The sequence below is a fragment of the Salvelinus alpinus genome, chromosome 15, assembly GCF_045679555.1.
Source record: "Salvelinus alpinus chromosome 15, SLU_Salpinus.1, whole genome shotgun sequence".
Lineage (NCBI taxonomy): Eukaryota > Metazoa > Chordata > Actinopteri > Salmoniformes > Salmonidae > Salvelinus > Salvelinus alpinus.
This window is the reverse complement of record NC_092100.1, coordinates 38,831,961-38,846,049: the sequence shown is the minus strand read 5'-3', so window position 1 is coordinate 38,846,049 and position 14,089 is coordinate 38,831,961. Positions and strand designations below refer to the sequence as shown.

At 43.3% G+C, this 14,089-nt stretch overlaps 1 protein-coding gene across 1 annotated transcript in view; it reads right to left on the bottom strand.

Annotated features, from left to right (window-relative positions):
- LOC139540031 (neuron navigator 2-like) overlaps nucleotides 1–1,678 on the bottom strand; it is a 161,362-nt gene extending 159,684 nt beyond the window's left edge. The window contains exons 1-2 of the mRNA XM_071343560.1: nucleotides 1,588–1,678; nucleotides 525–1,057 (exon numbers count right to left, since the gene is read on the bottom strand). Of these exons, the coding sequence (XP_071199661.1) occupies nucleotides 525–611 (87 nt within the window). The 5' untranslated portion in view covers nucleotides 612–1,057; nucleotides 1,588–1,678. The remainder of the gene's footprint in view (nucleotides 1–524; nucleotides 1,058–1,587) is intronic.
- Nucleotides 1,679–14,089: the final 12,411 nt, after the last annotated feature.

Genomic DNA, 14,089 nt, shown 5'->3' with positions numbered 1-14,089 from the left:
CCCCTTATAAGATCCTGGTCTAAGGCCTGAACAGATGGGGGACGGGTTCTCCAATACCTCTCTTATAAAAGATACATAATCAACTCTAGCCAAGCATAAGAATACTTTTGTTACTGTCATTTTCACTGCCATCATACAGCATTTATATTCTTTCATACCATTTTTAAGTTTTCCAACAGATGACAAACAAAATTACTTATATCATTACTCAATCATTTTGTCCTATTCAGATTCAAAGATCAAAGCATTCAGAAACTCCTGTGACATGCACACATTTTGATGTCAACAGAGGATTTGTCCGAAGAATCAACCATCGACACTGAGACACATGGTGCACCAGCCACTGATTTGATATACCACCTTAACAGGGTAGCCATCATTATGTCAAAATCAACTTGGGCGAATCAACAAGAGAGCTCCTGTTTGTGACATGATGACCACTGTGGAACAGGGCTTCAGGGCAGCTACCTAGAGGTCATTAGGGAACAGACAGAGAGACAGACAGCATAGTGGCCTCCACTTACCTTTTTCTGATCCTCCAGTGCATGTGTCACAGGCTTCCTCCCCTGGTGCTGATGCTGATGCTGGCTCCCCTCAGCTCCCGATTCCATCTCAGGCTGTATGCCAGATACCCCCTCTCTTCTCTGCTCAGTCTCAACTCGTCAATATCCACAACCCAATAATCCCCAAGGGGAAGGGAAATCCCAGATCCTTCTTCCCAGGATGTAAATAAGGATACACCACTTCTCAAAAGAAATGATCAGAGTCGATACCTCCCAAAGGACTCTGGGGCTCTGGCAGTGGTGAGGTCAACCATAGCTCTGCTTCTTCAGTCTCAACCCAGAGATGCTGCATTGAGGACTGGGCCACAGGATTGACAGGAGAGACTGGGTCCCAGAGGATGCTGGTCTCTGACCCATGGTGCTTAGTTAGGGATGCAGCCTGCAGCAGTGATGCCCTGCCTTCATTGGAATTGATAGGGTTTAACCCACTGATGATGAGAGCTGATGAGCATAGTTCAGTCCAATGGGCTTAATACAGTTCCATCACGCATGATCTGAGAGAAGAGCTTGAATTACCCACCATGTAAATCACACTAATGCTGCAGTCAGAGATGTTGGGCCCCATGGAGACCGTTGTCTTTTCATGATTGTTGGAGATAATCTGATCATTTGAGATGCCAACAGATATTACAGCTGAACTAAACTGTATTTAAGATAAGTAATCACCATCTGGCAGTTGCCACCTAAATGTATTTTATGAACATTTTGCTGCAATGAATATCTATTTGTAAGGTTCGATTAAATTGATACATCATCTTCGTGATCGTCATCATCGTTTAGGAAAATCGATGATTCTCAAAACTCCACACGGTCTCTAAACTAAAGTAACACCCAAATAGGCTACAGACTACAGTTAGTTAAACGCATTTAAAGTTTCCCCATTAGAAGTAACCTACAACATGAATTATATCCCTACTGTAAACGAAATGTAAAAAATAAACATGTACAAATGCACTCCTAAGGGAGCGTAGTCCAACATGATAGATATCACTGTACGAAAATTCTTGAAATATAAAACACTCACCGCAATAAAATCCTATTTTCGCTGAATATCCATGCAAGAATATGAAACTCTCATCTCCCGTGCGCACATCGTGCACCAGCACAGACCATGCGTCCCATCCCCATCAAATCATTACGTCACCACCGTAAACGCCAGGCTAATTTTCAATAGTTTTTGTTGGGCACAGCTTTCTTGTCCTATGGATAGAGCTCGTTCCCAAGGAAACTGTTAGCAATGAATTTTCTGCCATCTAGTGTCAAAAGACGTAACCTCCACTATTCATTTATTGCACCTTCGACCGCAGGGACATCGAACTACTAAGCTACTGTATGAACATGCTCGACTTTTCGGAATTATACATTCTTGAACTTTCCATCTCCTTGAAATTAGTGATAGGTTGTTATAACATAATGCAATAACCAGGTGAATATAATATAACTAACTAACTGGACTGTCTACAGGCTGGGTGTATTAGTGAATTGGTTGTAAGTCCCATCACGCATGATGGTCCTAGACCAGAAGTAGGTGGAAACACCAAAGTGACCATCTTGGGTGTGGGTAATGTCGGTGTCCTCAGTATCTTACGGTCTGTGAATCCCACTGTGCATATCAGAGTCCACCAAATACTTTTTATTTTAAGCTTGTTATGAAGTGCCATACATTTCCAACAAAGGTATGAAATGATCTTGGGCTGGCCCAGCACAGCCCTGACGCATCCTCCTGGTGGTATTTAAACCCTGGTAACTCACTGTGGTGCAAAAAGTACTCAATTGCAATAGTGTGCAACTACAGCCTGCAATTTGGGGCGTTCAAGCACCCCACTGGTTCCTTCATGAACCCCCACCCCATTGGTTCCTGCATGACCCCCCCCCCCCCCCCCCCTTTGAGCAAGACATCTTCATGCTTGTGTGACACTTTTGAATGTGGGTCAAAAGGGAAATAAAAGTATTATCTGAGTTTTTTCCTGCCGCTTACGGACACACGGGCACACTCAGACATCATCGTTTGTGTTTAGTGAGTCCGCCAGATGAGGCAGTAGGGATGACAACTCGTTATATCGATAAGTGTGTGAATTGGACCATAATTCTCTCCTACCTCAGCATTCAAAATGTAAGGAGTACTTTTTGGTGTCAGGGAAAATGTATGGGAGTAAAAAGTACGTATTTTCTTCAGGAATGTAGTGGAGTAAGAATAAAAGTAGTCAAAAATATTATAGTAAAGTACAGATACCCCCCAAAACGACTTAAGTACTTTAAAGTATCTTTACACCACTGGTAACTCACTACACCATGGTCCCTTATTATAATAGTTTAGGGAGAAGTGAGTAGGAAATCAGACTGCTGAGAAGTCTTTCAAGTCAAACTTACAGTTACATTACTCCCTTTCCCTAAGAAAAGGTGTATTCCTGTTGTGAATAAACAATGCCAAATAGTAGTTGAGCATTTATACACCATATTTGTTTCTAACCTGGGCTGTTGGCTAACGCCATGTACAGTGTACCCTGTGGCACGTCAGTGGATGTGCTGAACTAAAGATGTGGGATCTTAATTTGACCACTCTTTTGTTGCTGAGAATTTTCCTGCCCCGCAGGAAATGCAGATGAGCTTTGGGATTTACATACTGTATATTAATTGAAAACCTGCACTACCACACCTATTAACAGTATTGCACGTTTCATGTAGCCTACTTTTGTCCAGCTAATAGCCTGACCACCGATCAAGCAACATTATGGACTAAACGTTCAAATCCTGTTGCTGCAAGATTATTTTGCTATGACAATACTGGTCAAATTCAGATCCTACATCTGTATGTGGCCTGATGGCTGAGTGGGTTCTCTCAGAGAGGGTCTGCAGGTCCACCACAGCATTGTCTATGGCCACATCACAGGAGAGCACGGGGAGTCCAGTGGTAAGGCTCTCCCTCCTACCCCTCCTGTCAAAAACAGCCTCAAAATCAATCCATACAAACATGTTGAACTTTGAACCGTTATACACACATTCATTTTAAACAGACCAATTCAATACTTTTTCAGGAGTTGAACATCCATTTGAGATTTGATAGATACATACTGTACTTGTTTTTTCCTCTTTTGTCCACACAGTGGCGGTTTGGAGTGGGGCCAATGTGGCTGTGCTCCAGAGCCTCACTAGAGAGCTGGAGGCTGGGCAGGACTCGGACCTTTATTAACGGTACTGACGACCAGCATTATCCCTGTCATCACTAGAAACAAGGGCTTAAATTCCAGTTAGAGCAAGTCAGTATTATTTTGAGTATACACACACAGTAATATGGGAAATGTCTGTCTTTAGTGCTTATAAGGGGATCTGGCTGAACCTCCTGGGCCATTGGTCTGAGTGTGTCCAGCCTAGCACAGGTCATACTTAAGAACCTCCACACCATTCACCCTGTGTTCACCCTCACCAAGGTAGGTAGATCTGCAAAAGAGTGTATAGCCTACTGTAATAGCGTAATAACAGTTGTGTGTATTATAACATATTGTTGTGGAAAACTCAATCCAAAGATTAATGCAGAGACTATTTAATTGTATAATAGAAACATATTTAATCAAGCAGCTGTGAGGGAGCTCTGTCTTTGAATTCACAGGGAAATGGCGCCAGTGTCACATCCTGATCTGTTTCACCTGTCCTTGTGATTGTCTCCACCCCCCTCCAGGTGTCGCCCATCTTCCTCATTATCCCCTGTGTATATATACCTGTGTTCTCTGTTTGTCCGTTGCCAGTTCGTCTTGTTTGTCAAGTCAACCAGCGTTTTGTTTCTCAGCTCCTGTTTTTTCCCAGTCTCTCTTTTCTCGCCCTCCTGGTTTTGACCCTTGCCTGTCCTGACTCCAAGCCTGCCTACCTGACTTCTTTGCCTGCCCCTGACCCTGACCCTGCCTACCGACCTGGAACTTTGCCCCCCACTGGATTTTTGACCTCTGCTTACCCTGACCCTGAGCCTGCCTGCTGTCTAGTACCATTGCCTTATCTCTGGTTTACTGACCCATGCCTGCCTTGACCTGTCTATTGCCTGCCCCTATTGGATCATTAAACTATTGTTTATTCGACGTGGTCTGCATCTGGGTCTTACCTTCATACCTGATAGCTGGAGGGGATGGCTGCCGTTTTATGGGCTCCTAACCAACTGTGCTATTTTGTTGTTTGTAACTTATTTTGTACATAATGTTGCTGCTACCATCTCTTATGACCGAAAATAACTTCTGGACATCAGAACAGCGATTACTCACCTGGAACTTGATAAAGATTTTTCTTTAACGAGTCCGACGCGAAGGATATACTGCTTTCTCAGGAACAGGCCCAAATCCCCGTCATTTGCGTGAAGAAAAGACGGAGAAAAAGGGGGTGGAGATCGGGCTGCCTTCTGAGAATTCGTAGGCGAGTGAGGAAACTTCCACTACCATCCGTTCTATTGGCCAACGTGCAATTATTGGAAAACAAAATGGATGATATACGATCAAGACTATCCTACCAATGGGACATTAAAAACTGTAATATCTTATGTTTCACCGAGTCGTGGCTGAACGACGACACGGATAATATAGAGCTGGCAAGATTTTCCACGCATCAGCAGGACAGAGCAGCTAAGTCTGGTAAGACGAGGGGCGGGGGTGTGTGTCTATTTGTCAATAACAGCTGGTGCGGGATGTCTAATATTAACCTTTCTGCGCACAGATCCCGATTACGGGATCATTTCCCTAAACAACCGCTGAATTGCAGGGTGCCAAATTCAAAAATATTACTAAAAATATTTATAATCATGCAATCACAAGTGAAATATACCAAAACACAGCTTAGCTTGTTGTTAATCCACCTATCGTGTCAGATTTAGAAAATATGCGTTACAGAGAAAGAAATCCAAGCTTTTGTGAGTGTATCAATCAATGCTACAACAGCTAGCCTCAAATTAGCATGGTCACGAAAGTCAGAAAAGCAATAAAATGAATCGCTTACCTTTGATAATCTTCGGATGTTTGCACTCACGAGACTCCCAGTTACACAATAAATGTTATTTTTGTTTGATAAATATTACTTTTATAACAAAAAAACGCCATTTGGGTTGCGCGTTATGTTGAGAAAACTACAGCCTCGTTCCGGTGCTGAAAGGCAGAAGAAAATTCCCAAATGTATCAGATACAAAAATATTACAAAAAATATTTATAATCATGCAATCACAAGTGAAATATACCAAAACACAGCTTAGCTTGTTGTTAATCCACCTATCGTGTCGGATTTTGAAAATATGCTTTGCAACGAAAGCAATCTAAGCTTTTGTGAGTGTATCAATCAATGCTAGAACAGTTAGCCTTATATTAGCTTGGTTAGCTTGGTCACGAAAGTCAGAAAAGCAATAAAATGAATCGCTTACCTTTGATAATCTTTGGATGTTTGCACTCACGAGACTCCCAGTTACACAACAAATGTTCTTTTTGTTCGATAAATATTACTTTTATAAGAAAAAAACATCGTTTGGGTTACGTGTTATATTCAGAAAACTACAGCCTCGTTCCGTTCGACGAACATTCCAAAAAGTATCCGTAATGGTCGTAGAAACATGTCAAATGTTTTTTATAATCAATCCTCAGGTTGTTTTTAACAAACAGAATCGATAATATTTCAACCGGACCGTAACCTATTCAATAAGAGAGAAAAGGAAAATGGAGAGCTCCCCTCTCGCGCGCAGGAACTATTCAGAGGACACCTGACTACTTTTGAAAAATCTCGTTCATTTTTCAAAATAAAAGCCTGATACTATGTCTAAAGCCTGGTCACAGCCTGAGGAAGCCATTGGAAAAGGAATCTGATGATACCCCTTTAATTAAATGGAAGAAAGACTAGCCAGGAAACACAGATCTTTTAAAAAATATATCACTTCCAGTTTATATTTTCTCAGGTTTTCGCCTGCAGAATCCGTTTTGTTCTACTCACAGACAATATTTTGACAGTTTTGGAAACTTTGGGCTGTTTTCTATCCTAATCTGTAAATTATATGCATATTCTACTGGACCTGAGAAATAGTCTGTTTACCTTGGGAACGTTATTTAAAAAAATATATATATATATGACCCCTAGCGTCAAGAAGTTAAAGAAATCTCGAGGTATTGCCTACCTGAGGTAGAGTACAGTATGATAAGATGTATACCAAAATATTATTTGCATCTGTCTATTTACCACCACAAACCAGAAGTGGCACTCCTAGTGGCCGGGGACTTTAATGCAGGCAAACTTAAATCTGTTTTACCTAATTTCTACCAGCTTGTCACATGTGCAACCAGAGGGAAGAAAAGTCTAGACCACCTTTACTCCACACACAGAGACGCAAACAAAGCTCTCCCTCGCCCTCCATTTGGAAAATCTGACCATAATTCTACTTTTTTTTTTACCAGTGACTCGCTCAATACGGAAGTGGTCAGATGACGCGGATGCTACGCTACAGGACTGTTTTGCTAGCACAGACTGGAATATGTTCGGGATTCATCCAATGGCATTGAGGAGTATACCACCTCAGTCATCGGCTTCATCAATAAGTGCATCAACGACGTCGTCCCAACTAGAAGCCATGGATTACAGGCAACATCCGCATCAAGCTAAACGCTAGATCTGCTTTCAAGGAGAGGGACACAAATCTGGACGCTTATAAGAAATCCCGCTACTCCCTCAGACGAACCATCAAACAGGCAAAGCGTCAATACTGGATTAAGATTGAATCCTACTACACCGGCTCTGACGCTCAAAAACTATTACGGACAACAAAGGTAAACCCAGCCGCGAGCTGCCCAGTGACGCGAGCCTACCAGACGAGTTAAATGCCTTTTATGCTCGCTTCAAGGCAAGCAACACTGAAGTATGCATGATAGCACCAGCTGTTCCGGACGACTGTGTGATAACGCTCTCGATAGCCAATGTGAGCAAGATCTTTAAACAGGTCAACATTCACAAAGCCGCAGTGCCAGACGGATTACCAGGACGTGTACTCAAAGCATGTGCGGACCAACTGACAAGTGTCTTCTCTGACATTTTTGACCTCTCCCTGACCGAGTCTGTAAGACCTACATGTTTCAAGCAGACCACCATAGTCCCTGTGCCCAAGGAAGCAAAGGTAACCTGCCTAAATGATTCCCGCCCCGTAGCACTCAAGCCGGTAGCCATGAAGTGCTTTGAACGGCTGGTCATGGTTCACATCAACAGCTTCATCTCGGATACCCTAGACCCACTCCAATTTGCATATCACTCCAACAGATCCACAGATGATGCAATCTCAATCGCACCCCACATTGCCCATTCCCACCTGGACTATGTGAGAATGCTGTTCATTGACTACAGCTCAGGATTCAACAACATGTCCCCACAAAGCTCATCACTAAGCTAAGGACCATGAGACTAAACACCTCCCTCTGAAACTGGATCCTGGACTTCCTGACGGGCCTCCCCCAGATGGTAAGGGTAAGCAACAACACGTCTGCCACGCTGATCCTCAACACGGGAGCCCCTCAGGGGTGCGTGCTTAGTCCCCTACTGTACTCCCTGTTCACCCACAACTGCGTGGCCAAACACGACTCCAACAGCATCATTAAGTTTGCTGATGACACAACAGTGGTAGGCCTGATCACTGACAATGATGAGACAGCCTATAGGGAGGAGGTCAGAGACCTGGCAGTGTGGTGCCAGGACAATAACCTCTCTCTCAATGTGAGCAAGACAAAGGAGCGGATCGTGGACTACAGGAAAAGGCAGGCCGAACAGCCCCCCATTAACATTGACGGGGCTGTAGTGGAACAGGTTGAGAGTTTCAAGTTCCTTGGTGTCCACGTCACCAACGAACTATCATGGTCCAAACACACCAAGACAGTCGTGAAGAGGGCACGACATCACCTTTTCCCCCTCAGGAGACTGAAAAGATTTAGCATGGGTCCCCAGATCCTCAAAAAGTTCTACAGCTGCACCATCGAGAGCATCCTGACCGGTTTCATCACCACCTGGTATCTGACCATAAGGTGCTACAGAGGGTAATGCGTACGGCCCAGTTCATCACTGGGGCCAAGCTTCCTGACATCCAGGACCTATGTACTAGGTGGTGTCAGAGGAAAGTCAAAAAAATTGTCAAAGACAATCACCCAAGTCATAGACTGTTCTCTCTGCTACTGCACGGCAAGCGGTACCGGAGCGTCAAATCTAGGACCAAAAGGCTCCTTAACAGCTTCTACCCCCAAGCCATAAGACTGCTGAACAATTCATCAAATAGCCACCCGGACTATTTACATTGACACCCCCCCCCCCCCCCCCCAATTTGTTTTTACACTGCTGCTACTTGCTGTTTATTATTTATGCATAGTCACTTTACCCCTACCTACATGTACAAATGACCTTGACTAACCTGTACCCCCGCAAATTGACTCGGTACCCGTACCCACTGTATATACAGTGAGGGAAAAAAGTATTTGATCCCCTGCTGATTTTGTACGTTTGCCAACTGACAAAGAAATTATCAGTCTATAATTTTAATGGTAGGTTTATTTGAACATTGAGAGACAGAATAACAACAAAAAAATCCAGAAAAACGCATGTAAAAAATGTTATGAATTGATTTGCATTTTAATGAGGGAAATAAGTATTTGACCCCCTCTCAATCAGAAAGATTTCTGGCTCCCAGGTGTCTTTTATACAGGTAACGAGCTGAGATTAGGAGCACACTCTTAAAGGGAGTGCTCCTAATCTCAGTTTGTTACCTGTATAAAAGACACCCGTCCACAGAAGCAATCAATCAATCAGATTCCAAACTCTCCACCATGGCCAAGACCAAAGAGCTCTCCAAGGATGTCAGGGACAAGATTGTAGACCTACACAAGGCTGGAATGGGCTACAAGACCATCGCCAAGCAGCTTGGTGAGAAGGTGACAACAGTTGGTGCGATTATTCGCAAATGGAAGAAACACAAAATAACTGTCAATCTCCCTCGGCCTGGGGCTCCATGCAAGATCTCACCTTGTGGAGTTGCAATGATCATGAGAACGGTGAGGAATCAGCCCAGAACTACACGGGAGGATCTTGTCAATGATCTCAAGGCAGCTGGGACCATAGTCACCAAGAAGTTTGCCAATGAACATCTGAATGATTCAGAGGACAACTGGGTGAAAGTGTTGTGGTCAGATGAGACCAAAATGGAGCTCTTTGGCATTAACTCAACTCGCCGTGTTTGGAGGAGGTGGAATGCTGCCTATGACCCCAAGAACACCATCCCCACCGTCAAACATGGAGGTGGAAACATGCTTTGGGGATGTTTATCTGCTAAGGGGACAGGGCAACTTCACCGCATCAAAGGGACGATGGACGGGGCCATGTACCGTCAAATCTTGGGTGAGAACCTCCTTCCCTCGGCCAGGGCATTGAAAATGGGTATTCCAGCATGACAATGACCCACAACACATGGCCAAGGCAACAAAGGAGTGGCTCAAGAAGAAGCACATTAAGGTCCTGGAGTAGCCTAGCCAGTCTCCAGACCTTAATCCCATAGAAAATCTGTGGAGGGAGCTGAAGGTTCGAGTTGCCAAACGTCAACCTCGAAACCTTAATGACTTGGAGAAGATCTGCAAAGAGGAGTGGGACAAAATCCCTCCTGAGATGTGTGCAAACCTGGTGGCCAACTACAAGAAAAGTCTGACCCCTGTGATTGCCAACAAGGGTTTTGCCACCAAGTACTAAGTCATGTTTTGCAGAGGGGTCAAATACTTATTTCCCTCATTAAAATGCAAATCAATTTATAACATTTTTGACATGCGTTTTTCTGGATTTTTTTGTTGTTATTCTGTCTCTCACTGTTCAAATAAACCTACCATTAAAATTATAGACTGATAATCTCTTTGTCAGTGGGCAAACGTACAAAATCAGCAGGGGATCAAATACTTTTTCCCTCACTGTAGCCTCGTTATTGTTATTTTATTGTCTTACTTTTTATTATTTTTTACTTTAGTTTACTTAACTCTTTCTTGAACTGCATTGTTGGTAAAGGGCTTGTAAGTAAGCATTTCACGGTGTTGTATTCGGCGCATGTGACAAACAAAGTTTTAATTTGAAGAACTCAAAGAGTAAATGGTTACATGTCCCTTACATAGTGTGAGGTAAAATTACAATCATATTGTGTACACAGCAGTTATTTTATACAAGCAACAGTTCCAGAACACAATGGCATTGTGCTAGGTTGCAGACATACCAGGGGTCTGTGAAAGGCATAACATCACAGTCCAACACAGAACATATCCCTTGAGAAGTTACAACAGCTCTCCCCATTCTGCCACCACAATATGATGTGTGTGGGTGTTGTGATTGTGTATGTGTTTTTTTCCAGGGCATGTATGGGTTAGAGGAGGTGTTTCTCCATGTGCTGGGCTGGGAAGGGATGTATAGGAGTACTAATGACCATGCCCCAGAGGGACACAGAGGCTCAGGGACTGCAGGAGAGTGTACAGATCCTGGGACAAACCAACAGAGAGCTGAGCCTCTGAGCCACAGAGCTCCAGGACAAAGAATGAATTAAGCTCATACATTAGTTTACACTGAGGATAACTAATGTTGTTACATATACAGTAACGACGTCTAAACATGACCCATCAAGCTCATTCAAGTGATTTGTGTTGTGTCATCAATAGTGATTTATGTATAGCAAAAAAAAGGAAAGAAAAAACAGAATGCGTTTGATGAATAAAGAGAGTTATTGAAAACTTCTCTGCCCCATCTCCAATGCATAAAGGAGGGTTATCCAATTATGACCAAAGGAGGGCATCGTTGTCCTTATTTCAAGTGAAGTAGCATGTTAGATGTACGGCAAGAAGGGGGCAGAATATCCTTTCCTGAGCAGGATTGACCAAACGTAAGGTGGCAGCAGAGTGGCTTGTAAACAGACAGGGTGAGCTAGGCAGGTTCAGTAATGCTCTTCCCCTGCTCTCTCCTGCTCTTCCTGACACAGTGTCTTCCTGACACAGTCTCTTCCTGACACAGCATTGAATCAGCAGGCTCATGGTTCCTGATGTCTGTCTCTCTCCTCTTATGGTCCCTCTGTTTGTGTAGCAGTTTTTCTTTGTGCATCTGAAATCCCCTCACCTCTGGCAGGTTCATCTCTAGGGACATAAAGCAAGGTAACATGGGGACAGACTGTGAATGAAACCTGAATGAATGATTACCAGCACTATAGTATATGACTCCTTTAATTGTGGCATATTGTTTTGAAAAATACATTTAACTAAAACAACAATCACAAAATATTGGTAAAATGTAAAGATTTAGTGATGGACAAAGACAGAGAATGTAAGAAACGTGATGTCTTGATTTTAGCATAATGCTGCCTTTAAATAATAATACTATTTCCCAAATAATGGGTTAAGCAAACAGGCTCCTCATCCTGTTGACCAACTACCACGGACACTAATACTGACATGCCCCTGTCAATCTTCCTCTGCATTTGACTGAGTTGTTCTGACAGGTAGAAGCTTGCAACAAGGCACTGCTAGGCCTCAGGGCCTGCTGTGTTTCCTAGACCAACTGAAATACCCTGCTGACCCCACTGATCCATCTAGAGGCCAAGACATTTGGGTGATGTTGTTATCCATTGCGCTTCAATTCCCACAGTGGGTTACTTCCCCTTGCACGCCTGTCATTGTATGAGTGTGAGGGAGCCAGCTTCACCCTAACCTATGTCGTTGCATGTTGTGTGGGGTGAGTGTGTATTTGTATGTGTGTAACTCTAACGCCGTCTGAGATGACGGGGCTTGCTCTGGGTCCTCAGTGATGAGTGTCATGAACAAAAGAAGCAGCCAACCAGAGGACACAATATGTAACCGCCTCAAGCTCTTACTAGAAATGGGTTGCCTGGAGTCACCTCTAATGAAAAGAAACGGAATTGAGAGGTCCAGAGGGTTTCAACAACAACAAAAATATCCACAGTGAGTGGTACGTTATTTTTGAGGTGTTAGGTCGGGAAAACAATCATTGCGCAAATATTCACAGGAAACGCTGCATATGTCAGTCAATTGAAATTACCTTTAAAGGCCGTATTGTCCAGATCTGCAATCAGATTGAATCCCAGGCTTTTTTATGCAAAGTAAATCAAATCTTTGTGATAGAAGGAACATGGAATAACAAAATGTGTGGATACTATAATTGTAACTCATATTTATCATATTGTTGTGGGGTAGGCAGGGGCAGATCTGAGCCCCCCCTTCCAAAAACTATTGGGATTTACACTACTGTTCAAAAGATTTAGAACACCTGCTCATTCAAGGGTTTTTCTTTATTTTTACTATATTCTACATTGTAGAATAATAGTGAAGACATCAAAACTATGGAATAACACATATGGAATCATGTAGTAAACAAAAAAGTGTTAAACAAATCTAAATATATTTTATATTTGAGATTCTTCAAATAGCCACCCTTTGCCTTGATGACAGCTTTGCACACTCTATCTTGTTGGTGTTGTTTTGCAGTGGCACATGGAGCCTCAAACATCTAGACGACATCTGGTCAGAAACGTCACGTTCAGGCTCCTTAGCGCGTTGACTGCAGACAAATAGCAAACCCTCACACATGCTCCACCAGCTTACCTACATTGACAGAGATGACGTGTGCAGTGACATAAACATGTTAGAAAATAATTCATAGGTGTCATTTAAAAAAAAATATTACATACACTGTAAATGCAAACATTGTGGTAGTGACCATGCAACCTGCAGCATTCTGTTTTCAACATTCTACAAGATGTTTACTGGCTCACTTGGCGTGTCAGAATCTTTTATTACTAGGCAAGTCAGTTAGGAACAGATTCTTATTTACAATGACAGCCTAGGAACAGTGGGTTAACTGCCTTGTTCAGGGGCAGAACTACAGATGTTTACCTTGTCAGTTTGGGGATTCAATCTAGCAACCTTTCAGTTACAGGCCAAACGCTCTAACCACTAGGCTACCCGCCGCCCAACATGCTTTGTTCCAGGGCTCAGTGTGCTATGCCAGGGTGTTATGTTAAGCACTGTTGCTTTGGGCTCCCGAGTGGCGCAGCGGTCTAAGGCATCTCCGTGCAAGAGGTGTCACTGCAGTCCCTGGTTCGAATCCAGGCTGCATCACATCTGGCTGTGATTGCGAGTTCCATAGGGCTGTGCACAATTGGCCCAGCGTTGTCTGGGTTTGGCTGGGGTAGGCTGTCATTGTAAATAAGGATTTGTTCTTAACTGACTTGCCTAGTTAAATAAAGGTTACATGTGCAGCTAGCTAGCTAGTACACACTACTATGTCTCAGCATCTGTGGCTTGAGAAGGTACAGCATATGCTGGAGCCAGACCCTATAGCATAGAAATGCATTGAATAACGATAAAGTGTTTGTCCTATATCTGAGAGATACATTCACCAGACAGTTTATTAGGTGCATCCATCTAGTACCGGGTCGGACCCCCCTTTGCCTCCAGAACAGCCTGAATTCTTCGGGGAATTCTACAAGGTGTTGGAAACGTTCCACAGGGATGTTG